Source organism: Oreochromis aureus, linkage group 1 (assembly GCF_013358895.1).
Source record: "Oreochromis aureus strain Israel breed Guangdong linkage group 1, ZZ_aureus, whole genome shotgun sequence".
NCBI lineage: Eukaryota > Metazoa > Chordata > Actinopteri > Cichliformes > Cichlidae > Oreochromis > Oreochromis aureus.
The window spans coordinates 22,428,012-22,445,901 of record NC_052942.1 but is presented as its reverse complement, the minus strand read 5'-3'; the positions used below and the strand labels follow the sequence as shown (position 1 = coordinate 22,445,901).

The window sequence follows — 17,890 nt, the reverse complement described above, 5'->3', positions numbered from 1 at the left end:
ATTAGCAGTTACCACAATCTATCATGCCTCATAATTAATCCTTCTGCTCAGCAACGTGAACAGTCTGACATTCAGTATTTACAGCAGGTTGAGGGGATGCAACTGATGAGCAGCTCATTAGAAAGAGTCATGCTTCAGTCATCATCTGTTGTCCTTGTTAGATAAATGTTATATGCAAGCTGCCTGTCACAGCTAATTTATTTTGTTAAAAAACTACTTAAGAAGACATCCTGTCACTTGCAACAGGAGGGCACTAAGACCCAGACACAATTCAGGGGCTCAAGGTGAGAGCACCTGACCCTTTGAGAGGCTCATTAGGTGGGTTAGTTTCATTCCTGCTGCTGTGATCCCTGCTGTTTTACCTTTATTAGCTTGTTTCAGCTGGGATTATTTTAACGTAGGGATGTATGTGCAACCTGGGGTGCTGGGGCGTAAATGTAATAATAATTAGTATGTAAGTAGTTTCGTTTTTTTAAACATTCATCACGATCCTGGACCAGTGGCAGTCTCAAGATGCAGTGAAGGTTGCCCATCAAGGGTTCACTTTACATCGTTTTATTGCTCGTTTTCGGTAAACTCTAGTTTTTCAGTGCTAATAAACAGCTTCTATTTGTATTTAGCGCTGTGGCTCCTACTGTGGGAGGTTATTGTTTTCTGTTAATATTTTATGTTTATGGTGGTACTGGTATTACTTTGGGTGTTTTATGCTGGAAGTTGTGGGTTTATTTTGAGTGGAGTGTGGGTCATTCAGTCCAAGCACACTCCCAGCGTATCAGTTTGCTGATTGCCACACCAACATAGCGAGTCTCCTTAACTTCTGACTTTTTTTTATAGGATTGATTATACGAGCTGTAGTAACCCAGCTTGAAATAAAAACCTTTGTTACAGCATCTTGACCCACACTGATTGTTGGTTTTCTTATTGAGTCTCAACAGCGCAATTTATTCAAGTGCTCCACGCTGATAAGCTCTGATAAGTTTATGGAAGTTTAAAAATCAGGGCATTCATCAGGTTCTTTTGGAGGATGCCCAGAATCTGTTTGTAGTACCTGCATAACCTACAATATGTTGGATTACATGAAACATTTTTCATTCACCATGTGGTTAGGGACATGACTCCACATGTACCTCTGTATGTGAGCTGGATAAATATGAATATACTAAGTTTTCTTCTCCCACAGTTTTTGTTCTTGCCTATTTTTCTCTTCTCTTTCTCCTGTCATCCCAGCTGGTAGCTGTACATAGCTGCCCATCCCTGAGCCTGGTCCCTTCCTGCTAATAGGAAGCTCTTCCTCCCCACCATTGCCAAGTGCTTGCTCAAAGCCATTTATCTGACTGTTGTGGTTTTCTTTCCAATATTTGCTTTGCAACCTTTACAGTTTTGAGGAAAATGGTCGAATGTATACATTGTGCTGATTGGGGTATTTACTGTTTCATGAATGGGAAAATTGCCTTATTAATATAAAGAAGGTTTCCAGTCGTAACTTCTTTTCTTTTTTCTGTCTAATAAAAAGCACCACAATTTCAAAATAGACAACACCTCTCCTGCAGCTCTACATTAAGCATCCCCAATGAGTATCACTTAAAAAAACATCTATCAGGTGAAAGCCTTGAACTTAACCTATTGCACCACAACAAAACTATCCTGATCTGCTCCAAAGACAGCTGGCACCGACCAAAGTCTCCATTCTCGTTCTGTCTCTGAGCACTTGAATTACAATATGCTGAAAACTTGCTATGGATTTTTGGTGTCCAGTCATGCCAACGACAGCCTGCCTAACCCAGCTTTAACACAAATATCTGCAACAGTATCTCCTCCCAATCTGAGCAGAGGACACAGAAGAAATGCCGTTTTTTTAGAGATGCCAACACTGTTCAGAGGCATGTTTGTTTTTCACTTCTTTGCTTAGATGACGGAAAATTGAACCATATCTTAATACCAGGCTAGATTTCTTACAACCAGCTTGCCTCTTATATGTAGACCAAGTTATGCCCACAATCCTAAAAAATTAAGCTTATATGTAACTTCAACAAGAAATATCTGTGATCACTAATTTGTCTGGTTTCCTGAGTGCTCCCCTTTCCCATCCTGTCAACATCATCAGTCTAGTCAAAGGGGGTCAAACATAAGGCCCCAGGGCCAGAAGTGGCCCCACAAAGACTCTAATCTGGACCACTGGGTGACTTTGGAAAAAGTGAAGCAAGATGTAAGTTTTGGATTTTTAATTGTATTCTTAAAAGTTTTGCAGCTTGTCTGCTGATAAAGATATCCCCTTATTTAGACCAAAGTAAATAATAAAGTGGGCTTTATGTGGCCCACAGTGTAAAATGAGTTTTACATCCCAATCCGCCACCTCTCCATCTCCACCTCACACTGGTCACTCAGAGCCCCATCCAAGCATCCATCTTCATCTTTGTCTTCACCACCATCAGCATCCAGACTCCAGTGGGTCCTGTCCTATCACTGCTGGGACTACTTTCTATGATGGTTCCTCACAGTCTAATCACCAAATAGCTTACTAATTGACTTCTGTATCTCAATAAATGATGTTCAGTTCTTCCAAAGGGTGTCTCCTCACTAACATAGAATGAGTTATTTTTGGAACCAAAATTAAAATGTCTTTGCTCCTAAATAAAATCAGCATTTAATCACAGTCTATATTGCTTGTTCAGAGCAAATAAACACTTTTGCATCTGAGTGGCAAGTTATTGCACATCATTCTCTAAAAGTAAAAGTAATTTATTTGGGTTAGAGTGGCTTCTCCAGCATTTCAACAGAAACTGGATACTTGGGGCAGCTATTACGAGGAGGAGAAAATGGACTTCACAACAAGGATATATTTTTATTATTTCCCATGTGTTGGAGTCGGGTTCAATTTCACTGTCAGTGCGGCAGTAAAATTCAGAGTGGAATTCCAAAAATAAATGCACATGCTGTAGAAAATTTGAATTTTTTCCAAATAGAGCTGGAAATCAAAGGGCAACCTGTGAGTCTTGAGTCCCGAGGCTCGTTCTTGTGAACATGGTGTGACTACAGATCATCAGAGTTGTAACTGGATGTGAACTCCCGCTCCCTTTTTGATTGAAACATGCCTTCAGCAAAGTCTGACAGCGTGAGTCCGGGAGAAGCTAAGGTCAGTGATATGCAGCTTTAAAGTGGATCAACATTTAATAACACAAATAATGCTGAATACTAATATAATTTGTATATGACAGCATGAGTTTTTGTGAGAAAATATTCCCTTCTGTGAGCATAAATTTAATGCCATTGAATTACTGTGGATGGATTTCTTAGCCTATACAGTATCATGACAGGAGGATTCTCATATTACTCACCATCTAATGCTTCTAAACCGCGTCTAATAAAACAACTGTGTTGGTGTTTCAATCAAAGACGTGTACTCCTCTCACCTTATCATCGAGCTTCTTGGCACAGAAGGAGAGTTCCACATATCCGTTGTTGCCAGAAATTTCCTCAGCGTGCACCTAGAAGGAAAAAGAATTTGGCAGTAATGTTTTTGTGTTTGCATTTCCATTATTACTGTTAAAAGAAATGTGACTTAAGACTGCGATATATATTTCCAAAACACGATCTTAAAGCTCGCAAACATGACTGTTGTGACTCAAGCTCCAGAATATCAATACAATATCATTTGTCAGCATTTATAACAAACTATTGCCAATAATTAGTGGCTCCTTTTTTTATTGCATTAGCTACTGGAGTGAATCGTGCTTTTATTTCAAAGTGTCCTTGAGCAAGACACCGAAGCTCAAAATCCTCCTGATGAGTAATTTTATGAAAGCTCTCTGTCATCTCTGTGTGAATGTGCATAAATGTGGGAACGGGCAGACACATTGTGAGGCTCTTTAGAAAAGAGATTTTTAAAAGCTATGTAAATGCTATCCATAAAGACTCTCCTAAGGATAAAAGAGACGTTCACGTCAATGCAAGGTTAAACACACAAATCCACAAATTACACGGCAAATAAAATTCCACTCTTGTAAAACTTACATGCACCTGTGTAACTTAAATATCTATCATCAGTTCTAATGAGTATTTGTACTGTTTTGATTTTCTATTGCAGATGAAAGTGAATGTAGAGTGAAGTCCTGTAAAACATTTAACCAGTAGGCGAAAAGAAGAATGAGTGAGAAAAAATGCAAGAAGAAAAAACATCAGAAAAATACTCCAAAGTTAGTCATCACTTATCTACAGCACTGTGCAAGAGTGCAGAGCCACCTCTCATTTCTTTACTGTTTGCTAGGAAAATGAGAAATGCAATGATTTATTGAAACATGTGCAAACAGATGTGGATATTTGGTATGAGCAACACTTCTTCTTTGACGTAGTCTGAACTTTCTTAGGCAAGCTTTCTTTTCATTTCTTTAAGTAGTCTTCAGGAATAGTTCTCCTGGTTTCTTAAAGGATAGTCAAAGCTCTACTTTATACATTTTGTTCTGTTTTCTGTCACAATGATCGCACACTCCTTTAGTCATTTCTGTGGAGCTCTGGGGAGGTAAATTCTTGACTGATAGTTTAACCTTGTTATCTTCACTGGCAGTGTTTGGGATGGTATTGCATGATGAAATCCAAAATCTATCCAAATCTGATGGTACTTTTCTGTGTTGATAATGCCATCAATTTTGAAAAGATCTCAAACACCACCGGGTGAAATGCAGCCCAAACCATGACAGAGTCTCCGCCGTGTTTTAAAGATGGCTGCAGACACTCACTGTTGTACCTCTCTCCTGAACTTCTCCATACATACTGATAATAGTTTTAAAACAAAAAAAATCAAATTTGGATTAATTACTCCATCAGATCTGTTGCCACTGATTTTCAGTCCAATTCTTGTGCAATTTTCATACCTCAGCCTTTTCTCCATGTTTCCCTTCTTTAAGAATGGCTTCTTTTTTTGTAACTGTGTGTTTATTGAATTTTAAACTTTACACTGACACCACAATTAAACAAGACAAAACCAACATAATAGAACAAAACAAAACAAACAGACAAACAAACAACCCGGCTCATGAATACAAAGAAATAAATAGAAAATCCAGACATTTTAATTATAAGATACGATTAACAATACATATATGTAAAATAGCAGTGATCTGCTTGCATTACACCAAGGCCCGTGAGAAAATAGCAGAGATATCCAGACCAACATACGCCATAAATGGGTCCCATATTTTATGAAACTAAGAATGGCTTCTTGACAGCCACCGATCCACAGAGACCATTTCTGATGAAGCTTCAGTGAAAAGCAGATGGATCATCTGAAGGGCCAGATGCATCTCTCAGGTCTTTGTTGGATTTTTTTTTTTTTAAGGACCAGACTTTCAGGTTCTGTTCATCTGCTGTAGATATTCTTTTTTAGACCCAACACTTTTTATTTTGATTTCCACATGTCCAGTTTCCTTAAATCTTGTAAGGAGAAACTGCAGATGATTACAAGATATGCCAAGTTTTCTGTTAACCAAAGCAATGACCTTACTGGTGCAAAAAATACTATCTTGTGCCTGTCAAACTTTATTATCTTTGACATTTTAGTTAAAGAAATAGTAACATTTCTACGACTGAATGTGTTTTTGTGACCGGCTACAAGTTAAAAATGGTTGGGTTCTTTTAGCTGTCTGTTATGTTTAGACAAAATATCAGTTCATCCCTTGAGTTAATGTCTTTTTTGCACTTGAAAGATTCAGGTCAGTGTTTATGGCTCAACAAACAAAAACCAGTCCTCTGAAAATAGTTAGATTGAACTAAAAACCAGTGGAAAAGCAGCCTCCGAAGAGAAATTGTGAAAGACCTGCAGAAAACCTGGAAAATTATGCCTCAAGACTACTAACAAGAAACTCTGACTCCCTAGAAGCAAAATATAATAAAATGATGGCTGGCTTGTCGTATAAATGATCTCTACTTTCTTTCAGAATACTCCAAAGCTACTCTTTACTGATTTGTTTCTTATTTACTTGAAATCCTTCAAATGCTGCTACATTGTTCTACAGTGCCTACATATTTTATACTCTGTAAATGACACCTTACATTTGTAAAAATTACACGTTAAATGCAAATTACAGGTTGCAGTCTACCTGCTTGCTTGTAACAGTAATATTTCTGTGCACATAATTCATAGTTTTATATTGCAAAAAAAATAGTTGAAACTTGTTGTGATCATTAGCATTTTTCTTGGAGTGGCTTTTACTTGGTGTAGGATTAAGCCAGAGAGTGGAGAGGCACATTAGCTAGAAGCTTACTAATGTGTCAGGTTATCACCTCAACTTGTGAATTTACATTGTTATAGATGTAAAAGTTACCACAGCAAAGTTGTGCTAGTTATCAGATTTTCTTTCGCTTTCCACATTTATTTAGAGAGGAAAAAGTTCAGGTTGTAAGAAACACCGTGCACCTTCTGCTGCTCCCATTGTGCTGTCTGTCCACCTCACAGAACACAAAGCTTGGCTTTCTGCTTCTTTGTATGAAACTGGCAGCAACCTTACATCAAATTGCCAGAACTGTGGCTGTAAAGTGAGCATGCCCAGGGCTAGACAACGCTTGACAGTGATGACAGGGAAGGAAAGGCTTTATTTTTTATTTTTTCATCACCCAGTTCGTCCTGACAAGAACAACTAGCACGTAAAATCTTTGTAAAAGCTGTAGGCTGAAGGGGTCAGTGCATGTGCTCTTTCCATCTTTGCCAGGACAGCAGATTAAATAGTGTAGCGTGAGTAGATTGTGATCTATTTTAATGGCTGTTTAAGGATTATAGTATTAAAGTTAGAATGAGGATTTGCATGTGACTACAGACATTCACACCCAAAAGAGTTGAGCCTGAGACCCTAAACGTCTGAAGCAGTCGGATCCGACATTAAGCAGCCTTTACCAGCCAGCTGTCTTTACAACTGTTAAGTGCAGTTGCACTGATGAAGGCTTTTAGCTGAAACACACCTGCTTTGCCCTTTAATAAACATTAAGAAGTATGTTTGTTCAAATGTCCAGAAGATATGTGAGAAGAGTGCACAAAAAGAAGAGTGCACTAATTGCCTGGTGAATTCACACCTCCAGGATGCAGGACACATGACAGCATGGGGTAGCACTCGCGTGGGAAAGGGCAACTTCAGACATTGTCCCAGCATGATTCCCTACACATTTTCTGGGATTCATGCTTGAAAACAGCTTCCGTCTCATGCTTGAAGATATGGTTTTTGCTGCCTGTTATACATAATAACAATACAGTGGGCACAGAAAGGAGCAGGTTCATGCTTTTGCATATGAAAAGCAATGAAAATGTATTTGTTTGGTAAAGAATAGAGCAGGCTGTATAGCAGCAGCAAGCTTTCTGCACATTAATGGGTACACTGCAAACAGTAGATGCTAACAGGCATTTTTGGTGTGGATCTACTGAGCTCACTTCGTAGCCCACAGCGTGTCTACCTAACTATATGGTAAAAGTATACTTTCTCAAATCATTCTCTTACTTATCTTAACTTTGTCTGAGGTGAGATCCACAGGGTCTGACTTTGAATTTAGCTGGTAATTATGTAACCTCAAATACCTGGTGCGTTACCTAATCCTGGTCCCCTGGGTTCGATAATGCATCATGTCAATGGGGGTGTAGAAGTACAAATATGTGTCTATAAATCTAGGATGTTTTTTACAAAGACAAAAAAAACTCCTACATTATCTCCATCGAGTCTCATAAAATATGCTACACTAAGAATATTTTCTGTTTTTGGTTTTTTTTTATGTGTAGCAAGTAAAGTATAATGAAGAGCTACACTATTATAAATCAACAGAGGCATATTTTTAATGCCATTATGCGTGTGCCACTACAGCATTACGGATAATGGTTCAGCATTATGCTGGTGCACTGAATTCTCTGTGCTTGTGCAGATGAAATGGTCAGATTATTCCTTTGTGAGAATCCTCACCATTCCCCTCGAGAGCTTCATAATGCATTTGCTCTTTAAATAAATTCTAAATCTGGCAAAAGATTGAGTGATTTTTATTTTTTTTGCCTGTATTCAGTAAGTGAAAAGAACCAAGGAGCTGAAGTTTGTTGTCTGTGTGTGTAAAATGGGGCTGAATTTAAATCACGCTTTGTACTTTTGCTCACACCAAAAACATGCAGGAGACCGGCGCAAACACGGGAACATCTGTACTGCGTGTGACAGTCCAGCCCGGTGATAATAACGCTGTCAGACTTTGCAGCAGCTTGTCCACCATGAATTCATTAGAGAAAGGAGAAGATGAGATTCTCTTGTGTATTTCCCGACCTGAGCGGAGGGTTGCGTGATTACCTTGTCATGTTTTGATGTGCTACCGCCACTGGCTTGTTAACTATAAGATGGTGGATAATGAACCAAGAGCTATTCTCTTCCACATTTGACACATGATTTCTTGTGCATGCATCATTTCTTATGGATTTTCGTGCTTCCCTGTGAGCTTAGTGGGAATGCCTCTCCGTGCCACTAAAACGGACTCTACCATAGAAAAGATGTCTGACTTATAAAATAAAATTACACCGCTACAGTGATACCAAGGAGCAACACAGGGCTAATGTGTTATGTGTTCAAATTAGTTCATTCATCAGAGCAGCAACATTACACACGCGATGTCAGGAACCTACTGTGATGGTGGATTTGCCGGCATATTTCCCATACTTGAGCAACAGAGGTTTCACCATCTTCTTTTGGGCCACAATCTGCAAAGAGCAAGATAAACAAAACGTTTGGCCCTGAGCCCTCAGCAGCAAACAGCAGCATATAGCGATCTGAGCCTTTGGCATCACTAATAAGTATGAATCATTTACTGCAAGCGGTGCAGCAAATATACACCATTTACCAGTAAAGACAAAGGAGGCATGTTTTAGTGCTTTCACACAAACAAATCCCAGTTATTAGACCACAAATCTGGAGCTACAGCTGGCAAAAATGGGTTAGTAAGACAGCAGCATCTGCTTACCTGGCCAAGAGTGCACTCCACCCCTCCCAGAAAGTCATCATCACGGGTTCCGATGCTGTGAGTGCCGTGGATGTCGTAAACCTCAAATCGCAGTTTCTGAACCTCCTCGAAGTAGTAATCCAGCGAGAAAACCTTGCCAAAGACTGGGTGCAAGTTGCTCTTGATCACTTCTGTCCTGTCCAGCTGAGAGGGAACATGCTGAATGAACTTTTGAATCTCAACACTAGTTTATCTAATGTTCCTAATTATGACAGACTGTATGCATTTGTAAATAAATGAAGCCCCCCTTTGACAGACTGTATCTTATATCTTATACCATCGCATGTAAGAAACAGAACCAGCTTCTTTACAAAGAAGGGCAGACGTTATTATGTTTGTCAAGAGGATGATATGAGAGATGATTGGAGGGCTCTGACATTTAATCTCAGCTTAGAGAAAACATCCATGCTTGTCTTTGACTGCCTGACAAGGAAAAGCTGATCTCTCTGGGGCCCCATCTGTTCATGATGTAGAATTTAGCTCTCACACAGTTCCATGAACATTTCCACACTGCCCAATTTGTCACAAGGACAAATCATCATTGAGCGTGATTTTGAAGTCAACAGCGCTTTAGTACTGGTAAATTTAACAAGAACAATAAATATACACAGAAAAAAAAAATTGTCACCAATTTCCAAGATTAACCAAATGTGCGTGTATAAGCAATGTTTGGGACTTAAAGCTAAATGTGTAAATACTGAATGACCCAGAAGGGAAAAGACCCACCAAGATGCATCATATGGAAGTGATCTATCAGCAGCAAATGAAGGACTGAGGAAGGTTTAAGTGCTCATCCAAACGTAACGGCTTCAATAGCATTCATCTGCGACACAGTCCAAAGTCATTTCTTCATTGTCAGTGGGCCAGGTCCACACTTTGCTTTTGATTACTTTACAAACGGTTGACAGTGTTTTCCCATTTCTCATCTCTCGCTTTGGGAGAGTCTATAAGCTGAAGGGCTGAACTGGAATAAGAAGCGTGATTCCTGCATCACGCACAAAATTTTATACATCTAATCTACAAATCAAAGCACAAACATCAAGCAAATATCTCAGATCACAAGCCAACAGCTTCTTGTAATCGATTTTCTGGGTCTTTTGAAAGGTATTCCTTCATTTTGTGATTTTTAGAGTGATGCCAGTCTTCCAAGATCTGTGGAAAAATATAATAATTATACTTTACATTTAAAATGGTAATTTTCTTCCTTTTGAAGCCACTTAGGGTTTTTATAAATAATATGCCAAAGAATAACGATGCTGTCAACATAATTGGATCTGAAGCTTTCCTCTTGCATGCTATATTAAAGCATAATCTTTGCCACGGTGAATGATGGACTGTCTTCATCGTGACAAGGTGTGCATAAGCCGTGACACTTTCTTCAAGGGGGAACATTATGGGAAATCATTAAAAAAACAGCACTGAGGGAAAGAATTTGCTTTCTCTTGCAAAGCTTCAGATCCCGCCTTTCACAAATAAACTCATACATCAATATTTAAGGTCATTCTTGGTGGCATTTCTCAGACATTTGAACGGACACTGACGATATTGAATATAATATTGTGAAAGTTATAAAACTTCCTCGTCATCCTTTTCAGTGAATCCTCGCACGCAGTGAAGAGAGTTGTTACCAACCTGGAAGAAACCCACTCATATTTGTGAATAGAAATGTTTCATTATAGGACAATAAGGATGACTCAGAATAACTTGAGCTGAGCCCTCCCTCCAAGGAGACCCAAACCACATAAAGCCTCCCACCTACTTGGAAGCATCTTTATTGGTGCCACTTTACATGATAAAGAAGGGCATGGGCCCAAAACACCCATGCACGAATAATTCAACTGGAGTCCCGATAGTCCTGATGGGGTTTTTCTGGGGGTTTTGTGCTTTTTTATGTCAACAAATAAGTGCATCTAATGAAAATTGTAGGCTTTTTTGATATTTGGACACATAAAATGTTCAATTGTGCCTAGAGATAAAGGTAGTATTCAACCTCAACATCAACGAGCGTGCTATTCTTCTGCCAAAGAAAGAAAGAAAGAAAGAAAGAAAGAAAGAAAGAAAGAAAGAAAGAAAGAAAGAAAGAAAGAAAGTAGGACAGTGAAGCTATAATTGCCCCTTTTGGCAGAAATAACCTCTTAGGGTATTTTGCAGAATTGTGAATCAGTGTCTGAGATCAGAGATTTTCAATGTTCGACACAAAAATTCCTTCAGCTGCAAGATGTTTTCTTGCTTGAGCTTTCTCCATTCCTTCTTTCTGAGATGTTCCTTTATTGATTTGTTAGTGCGTCTAGGATCATTATCCTGCTGAAAGGTCCACTTCTGGTTCAACTTCAGCTTTTGGTCTCATGTTATCTTCAAGCACTTTTTGGTATGATGCAGGATTTTTACTTGAATCAATAACTGTAAGCTGCCTATTCCCTAAGGCACCGGGGCAGCCCCACGATATAACACTTCGGCCATAGTTGGTATGATGTTCTTTTTCTGAAAAGCTGTTTTTGGTCTTTGCCAAACATGTCTGTCTAGAGCATATTGTTTCACAAAGCCCGGTGTTTGCCCTTTTTGTTCTCTCGCAAACTGCAGCTTTGCTCTAATGTACTTTTTGGACAGCAAAGTGTTTATTGCATGTTTATTTGTTTTGTTTTTCCCTGCCGTGCCTCCTGGGCAGGTCAGATCTCACTGTAAATGCAGGAAGTTTTAACACAAACACTTGCAAGTGATGTCGATCTTGTGATAACATTTAAGTTCTTCTCTTAGGCTGGATTTTGCATGATGACATTTCACATTTCATTTGCATGTAAACACCAGAGTCACTGTATAACCCGTTAGCGCCCAGTGTATCATATTTGATATATGAGTTTCCACAATGTTTTAAATGTATTCTAAATTTATTTTTAATTTTAATTGTTAATTTTAAGCAGTAATTTTTTTTAAATGCTGGATGTAGCAAATATAATACAAATTAAAACTCATCTAGGCAAATTTTTGTTTTAATTGTCTGAAGATTTAATTTAAAAAATCCATTTTCAAGACAATTCTGGCCATTATTTCATGTTTCAAGCTTTAAAGGGTTGAATAAGTCACATTCCATCTGTTACTCCCTGTCTTGTGTACACTCTAATCATTGGAGTTTGACCTGCACTCACATTTTCAGTGTGAATAATCGGCTCTGCTTTATTTATGTACATTAATATGTAAACTTTTTGTGTTATTTTTGAGGAGTGGAGGTTTAATCTGTAGACACTGCTTCGGAGGATTACATGAGGCCAACCATTTCCATTTTATTTACTTACGTTTTGCACAAATATAATGTAACTGATCAATTGTCAGTTTTTATCTTATTTTCCTCTATTTTTGTAATTCAGCTCCAGGTTAGTAGTTCAGGGAAAAAAAGGATGTACTTGTTTCTAAACATATGTCAGACTTCTAGATTAATAACCAGAATAGCTGTCTGGCTAACGGCAATGATAAAAAGCAGGTGTTGCTTTATTGTTTCAAAGCAAACAATGCAAAGAAAAAAAGAATTACCAGGTCAGACTTGGCCTCCTTTGTCACATTTACTCCTATTTATTCTTTACTGGCCTTTCTTGCCTATTCTTTCTCTCTTTGTGCCATCTGGACGGACAGATTTGGGATGAGTCTGATGAGTCTGTTTGTTGATAAAGGCTAATCAGAGCTACATAGGGTAGTTTGTGCTAGTCTGTGTGTGACGCCTGTTTGCTTTTGGTGTGGGGCCAGAAACTATAAAGAGATTCCTGACATGGGAAATTCATTTTTACAATCAGTGCATTATTTAGGCTGCTTTGTCATAACAAATACATGCAGCCTAAATTAGAGATCGGGTTTTGGGAATAACTCGTTTTCAGAGAAGCGTGCAGGGTCCAGTTTACGTAAGAAGAGGACAAATCTGCGAAAGCAGCACATGTCATGTGATCTTCAACCTGCCTCCTAATTTGCCCCGTGAGCAGGTGGTGAAAAAAGGTAATCATGGAAATATGTGCAGTTTAACAAGCCACTGGGGCCACGCAGCATGAGCTTAGACGGCAGGAAGAGCGTGATATGGTGGCGATATGAGTGGGCTCTGCTTCTTACTCAGTTGTTGACGTAAGTAAACAATTTGCAGACGGGATGGTGCCGCCCAGAACTGAGGGATTTGACAGCAGAGCATTGGACAACTGGTGAATACTGTTATGATTGTCAAGACTCGGGTGGATGGATAGATAGATAGATAGATAGATAGATAGATAGATAGATAGATAGATAGATAGATAGATAGATAGATAGATAGATAGATAGATAGATAGATAGATAGATAGATAGATAGATAGATAGATAGAGCGAGCTGTAGTGATGGCGCTATTATCTGATTTTTTTTCAAGCATATGCTTCAGTTAGTGCAGCTAAAAATAGCCACTCATAAATTCATGCCACATTGAACCCAGGTCAGTCATCTCATGTAACACCCTCCCATCAAATTAAATCCAAGACAACTTCAAAGCAAGTTTTTATCATCCCCACCTGAAAATAGCATCTCGAGGTTTCCACGTTCATATAGCCCAAACATTAATGTGCGCACCTCAACAACAACAATGACTCCCATGTGGCCGGAATCTGTCAGGGTTAATCATCTCCCATTTCCCTGAAAACAGAGCCTTTTGCTAGATGAAGGGTTGCAGGGGAAAAAAAAATCTATATAATTAGATATCCTCTGCCACACATTAACACATCCTCTACTTAACGGAGACCTGCCTTTTGGCTCTCCCTCATGAACTAAATGACTTAATTAACAGGGAAATGAGAGAGCCGCTGCCTACGCTTCAGATCAGCTTGGGACCAAAGCAAGAAAGTAAACATTTTCAGCTGGAACACATCTCATCATGCTGCAAATTACCAACCCACTGTTTACCCATGTAGACAAGTGAATTATACTGCACATAATGTGAATCCTACAGGGCAGAGAACACAATTTGTGTGTGAGTTGTTTTAATTGTAGAGACAGACAGTGATGACTGCAAATGTATACTCCATTTGACATTTTCAATTCTGAATCAGGCATCTGTTGTGTAAGCCATGCTCTTTTCCAAAAGAGCAAAGAAAAAATAAATAAATAAATAAAAAGAAAGGGAAAAAAATAAAACAGCTGCAAGTTCACCAAACCATTAACAGATTTATCTCCCTGGTCGATCTTGTATGACTACACAGATTTTGTGACGACTGGAGAGAGACAGAGAGAGCAATATCACTCCCAATCTACAACATTTCACACATGACCAATCTTTAATCTTAGGTTTGTGATACAAGGAGGGAAGAGAGCAAGTCTCCTCTGTATTTCCCTGTGCAATTAACATTAATAACATTAAGAAAACATGTTATTTAAATCACCTCAAGAGCCTGCATTTGAATATTTCAGCTCTCTTGATGTGTGAGTCAAGGCTTCAATTCTTGAAATAATGCAGGTAATGACTCAGGCAGGGAGATTAATAAATGAAGGTGGACTGCTAAGTGAGGAGATATTAGTCACACTTTCCCCTCCCAGAGGCTCACCTGTACATGTGCCAGTACTGAAGAATAAAATGAGGTCTCACCTCTATCCACTGTCCATCGTTCTGTACCATGAGTATGACGCAGGGGTCAGATTTATTCAGAGTGTCTCGGTCCAGCAGAGCTTTGCAAGACACACGCAGCTCGACTTTGGTGACACAGGTAGCTGGACCGCTGAGGCTGGTTGCAGGGGAGGTGGCCTCCAGAACATCATTCATCCTGGCTCAGGGCAAGAGAGATCTGCCAACCAGCGAAGCAGTGCGAGGTGAGGCTGTGGTGTAGCTCTGAGGGATGGAAAAATCCAGTGATAGGTTGAGGGATCTCGGTAAAGACGTGGCACTCTCACAGGAGACGGGCCCTTTTGACTTGGTACAGCTGTCACAAAAAAGAAAAACAGAGATTCTTGCTGAGTCTCAGGGGACCAAAGCAAACTCAAGCTGTTATTGCTGCCTGTCAGAGCTGTCCCCCCTCCTGAGGGTTATCATCTCACCTTGGTAACGGCGACAGACAGGGCATGAAGGTGGCAGGGTTGTGCCTTTAGGAGTCTAGTTAAAATTCCTGCAAAAATTCGTTTAAGATGGTCAAACTGAGTGCCGCCTCTTATTCTAACGAGCTTTATTACAATCTTTAAAGTGGGAGAGAGCCCACCTGTATCAAGATTTCCCTGTATTTTCACTATTTTATCCTGTTTCAAGAACTGAATATGAGATGGCTGATGCATTTAAAGGATTTAAAGTGCATTTCCTCCTAATAAACAACAAGAAAACAAGTGAAAGTAGATGGAAAGAATCATGGATCCAAAAAGGCAATGGGTTTAGCAGGTAGTAGTCAAAGAAAGGACTTTGATGTGTTTAATGTGGGCAGCATACGCCCTGCTTAAGTGTCTTTGAGCACGGCGGTGTCGCACAACTAATAACCCCCCTAAATGCTTTAAAGGTGGGGCTGTAATTTCCTCTAATATCACTGTAAATGTGACATCCTTATGATTCAAACGAAGAAGTGCAGCGCACTGGGCGCTTGGCTTTCAGCACCGAGGACAGCGCCCGTACGCGTCTATCTCAGCCAGTTGTGAAACCACATGTTATCTCAAAGCATCAATCTGCAACTGAACTCCAGAAAGCTCAAAACAGAGCCAGGATCAAAGGCTCCCAGATACGATCGAGCGCGTGTTATGAATCAAACTTCTACTCAATCCACCGGTGAAATTTACACGTAAGGCGGAAGGCTGCCTAAACGCGCCTAAACGGCTAGTTCACACTTTATCCCGGTGAATAAACTCCACCGCTCATCTATAAGCGTCAAAATCCGACACCGGTCAAGGCTCAGGGGGGCAAAATAACAGCAACAGTTAAATAAGAGTTAAAGCATAAGGCGAACAGTCTACTTTCACAGCCTCATTTACCGCTGGCTCATCTGACTCACTTCCGAGACTATTTGCAGCTGATCAAAAACTCAGCGGCACTTCACCCAAACCGATAAACTGCGCTTACAGTCGGGTTCAGCGGGAGACTCACTTCCTACCTGAAGCTGTTTCTCTTCTTGAGCACACTTGTTTAATCCGCTCCCATAACACACTGCTTGATTTTTGTTTTCTCCGCCGAAACTCATTGGCTTAGACTGGTGAGGAGGGAGTAGGCTCGGCTTGTAGGGATGGGGAGTGGAGAGAGTCCAGCTGCTGATGTAAGGGATGGGCTTTTCGCTGGGACTCGATTATTTTGAGTTCAATTAGAAATCGAGTCCGTAAAAGAAAGAGGTAGGGAAAAGAGGCTGTGGGAAAATGCTGGGATCTGGAAGCTCATACGAAGCACAAAACCTGAGGTGAAGGCGAACAGCGCGCGTAGATCTTGAGTGATTTGGTTAAATTCCTGTCTATAAACACAGACATAGCATCATTTTCATGTTTAACCCGCCTCCATAAGGTGTCGCTCATTTCTATCTGCTAATTCTCTGCAGCCTCTGTGGATCTTGGACCAGGATTTAGACAGATATGCCATTCAGATTGTTTTCCAACACAATACTACTGTTTATGACCAAATGTTCAACTAGTTATTACAGCAGCCTCCCCGCTCAGAAATAAGTTGCTTACTGAAGATTATGAGGATAGAAAGAGCAGGATGCACTGAATTATGTGCAAAAGAGAGAGGAAAAAGACGCTTCTTAATGTAAGCTGAACGGCAAGCAGCATTTGTGTTTTTTCTTTAATTTCTATACTGCAGTGGTAAAAATATTGTGGTTAGCATATGTGCAAGTAACCTCTGTGAGCTGAAGCTCAGGCTTCAGGCACATTACCGTTTTTTTTTTCTTTCTACTCTTTGATGCTCTGTGATGTTATTGAGGGTAGACATTCTTAAAGTGGCCATCTCAGGCACACAGATCTGGCTTTCAGAACAGAAGCCCAATCCTCTTGCTTTTCTGTTCGGACAGGGGCTGACCGAAAGCGAAGGTGGCCTTAAGCATGTTTCAGACAGAGCATGAACTGATGGGCTGCAGCAAGGAAGAGTACATGAAATGAAAATTTTGGAGTCAACAGTGAACACAATAGTGCCCCCTTTCACCATCCTCCTCTGCGTCTTGGCCATTTACGGAACCGTCTTTCAACAGAAACCACTCATTCTGCACTGAGATTCATCCTTTTAGTAGTATTGTCAGCTTTTACACAGACATACATAAAACTGCAAGAGGAAGTTCAAAAGAACTGCTCATCCAGCAACAGCACATCGCAATCACATCTCCGTGTGGAAGCTGCAGACAGCTAAAGGCAGGTGACTCTTCTACCTTTGCTAAATACACACATGCGCGCATGCACGCACGCACAAATGCTCCACGTCAAGTGTAAAGTTGCCTTCAGTAAAAATGACAATGAATTGATTCACAGAGTGGTTTTTCAATCACTTGACAGCTGTGTATGTTATATAATGTATTGTTTCTACACTGCGTCTATGCTTGGACCTTTTCACAGTCCACCCACAAATGTATTATTTTCCTGAATGTATTTCCAGATATTGCATAACATTCATACATGGCGCTGACAAAAAACATCAGCTCTCGAGTTTCTGCAAAACAGCACCGAAGGCCGTGAGAGACAAAGCAGTTGAAGAAAACAGAGAAAATGTAAAACTCAAAGTAAGAGCTTAGTTCGAGCTGTCTGAAAGCAACTTGTGCAGCTGGCTGTTAGTTATTGTGGCAAAGTGAATGACAAAAGCAAAGTGTAGGCTTCACATTTTAACATTTTATTCCAGAAGCTTTTTAAACCTCACGGTGCTAAAATGTCCTTCGGATACGTGGAACATTCTTTGCTTTCATTTGACTTACGCCGCATTAAAATCTGGTCTTTATATCAAGAGGATAT

The 17,890-nt window shown here is 39.9% G+C and overlaps 1 protein-coding gene across 1 annotated transcript in view; it reads right to left on the bottom strand.

The window, feature by feature from the left end:
* cpne7 (copine VII) overlaps window positions 1-16,135 on the bottom strand; it is a 36,141-nt gene extending 20,006 nt beyond the window's left edge. Inside the window, exons 1-5 of the mRNA XM_031729057.2 lie at window positions 16,063-16,135; window positions 14,586-14,916; window positions 8,965-9,147; window positions 8,630-8,704; window positions 3,411-3,485 (exon numbers count right to left, since the gene is read on the bottom strand). Of these exons, the coding sequence (XP_031584917.1) occupies window positions 3,411-3,485; window positions 8,630-8,704; window positions 8,965-9,147; window positions 14,586-14,759 (507 nt within the window). The 5' untranslated portion in view covers window positions 14,760-14,916; window positions 16,063-16,135. The remainder of the gene's footprint in view (window positions 1-3,410; window positions 3,486-8,629; window positions 8,705-8,964; window positions 9,148-14,585; window positions 14,917-16,062) is intronic.
* Window positions 16,136-17,890: the final 1,755 nt, after the last annotated feature.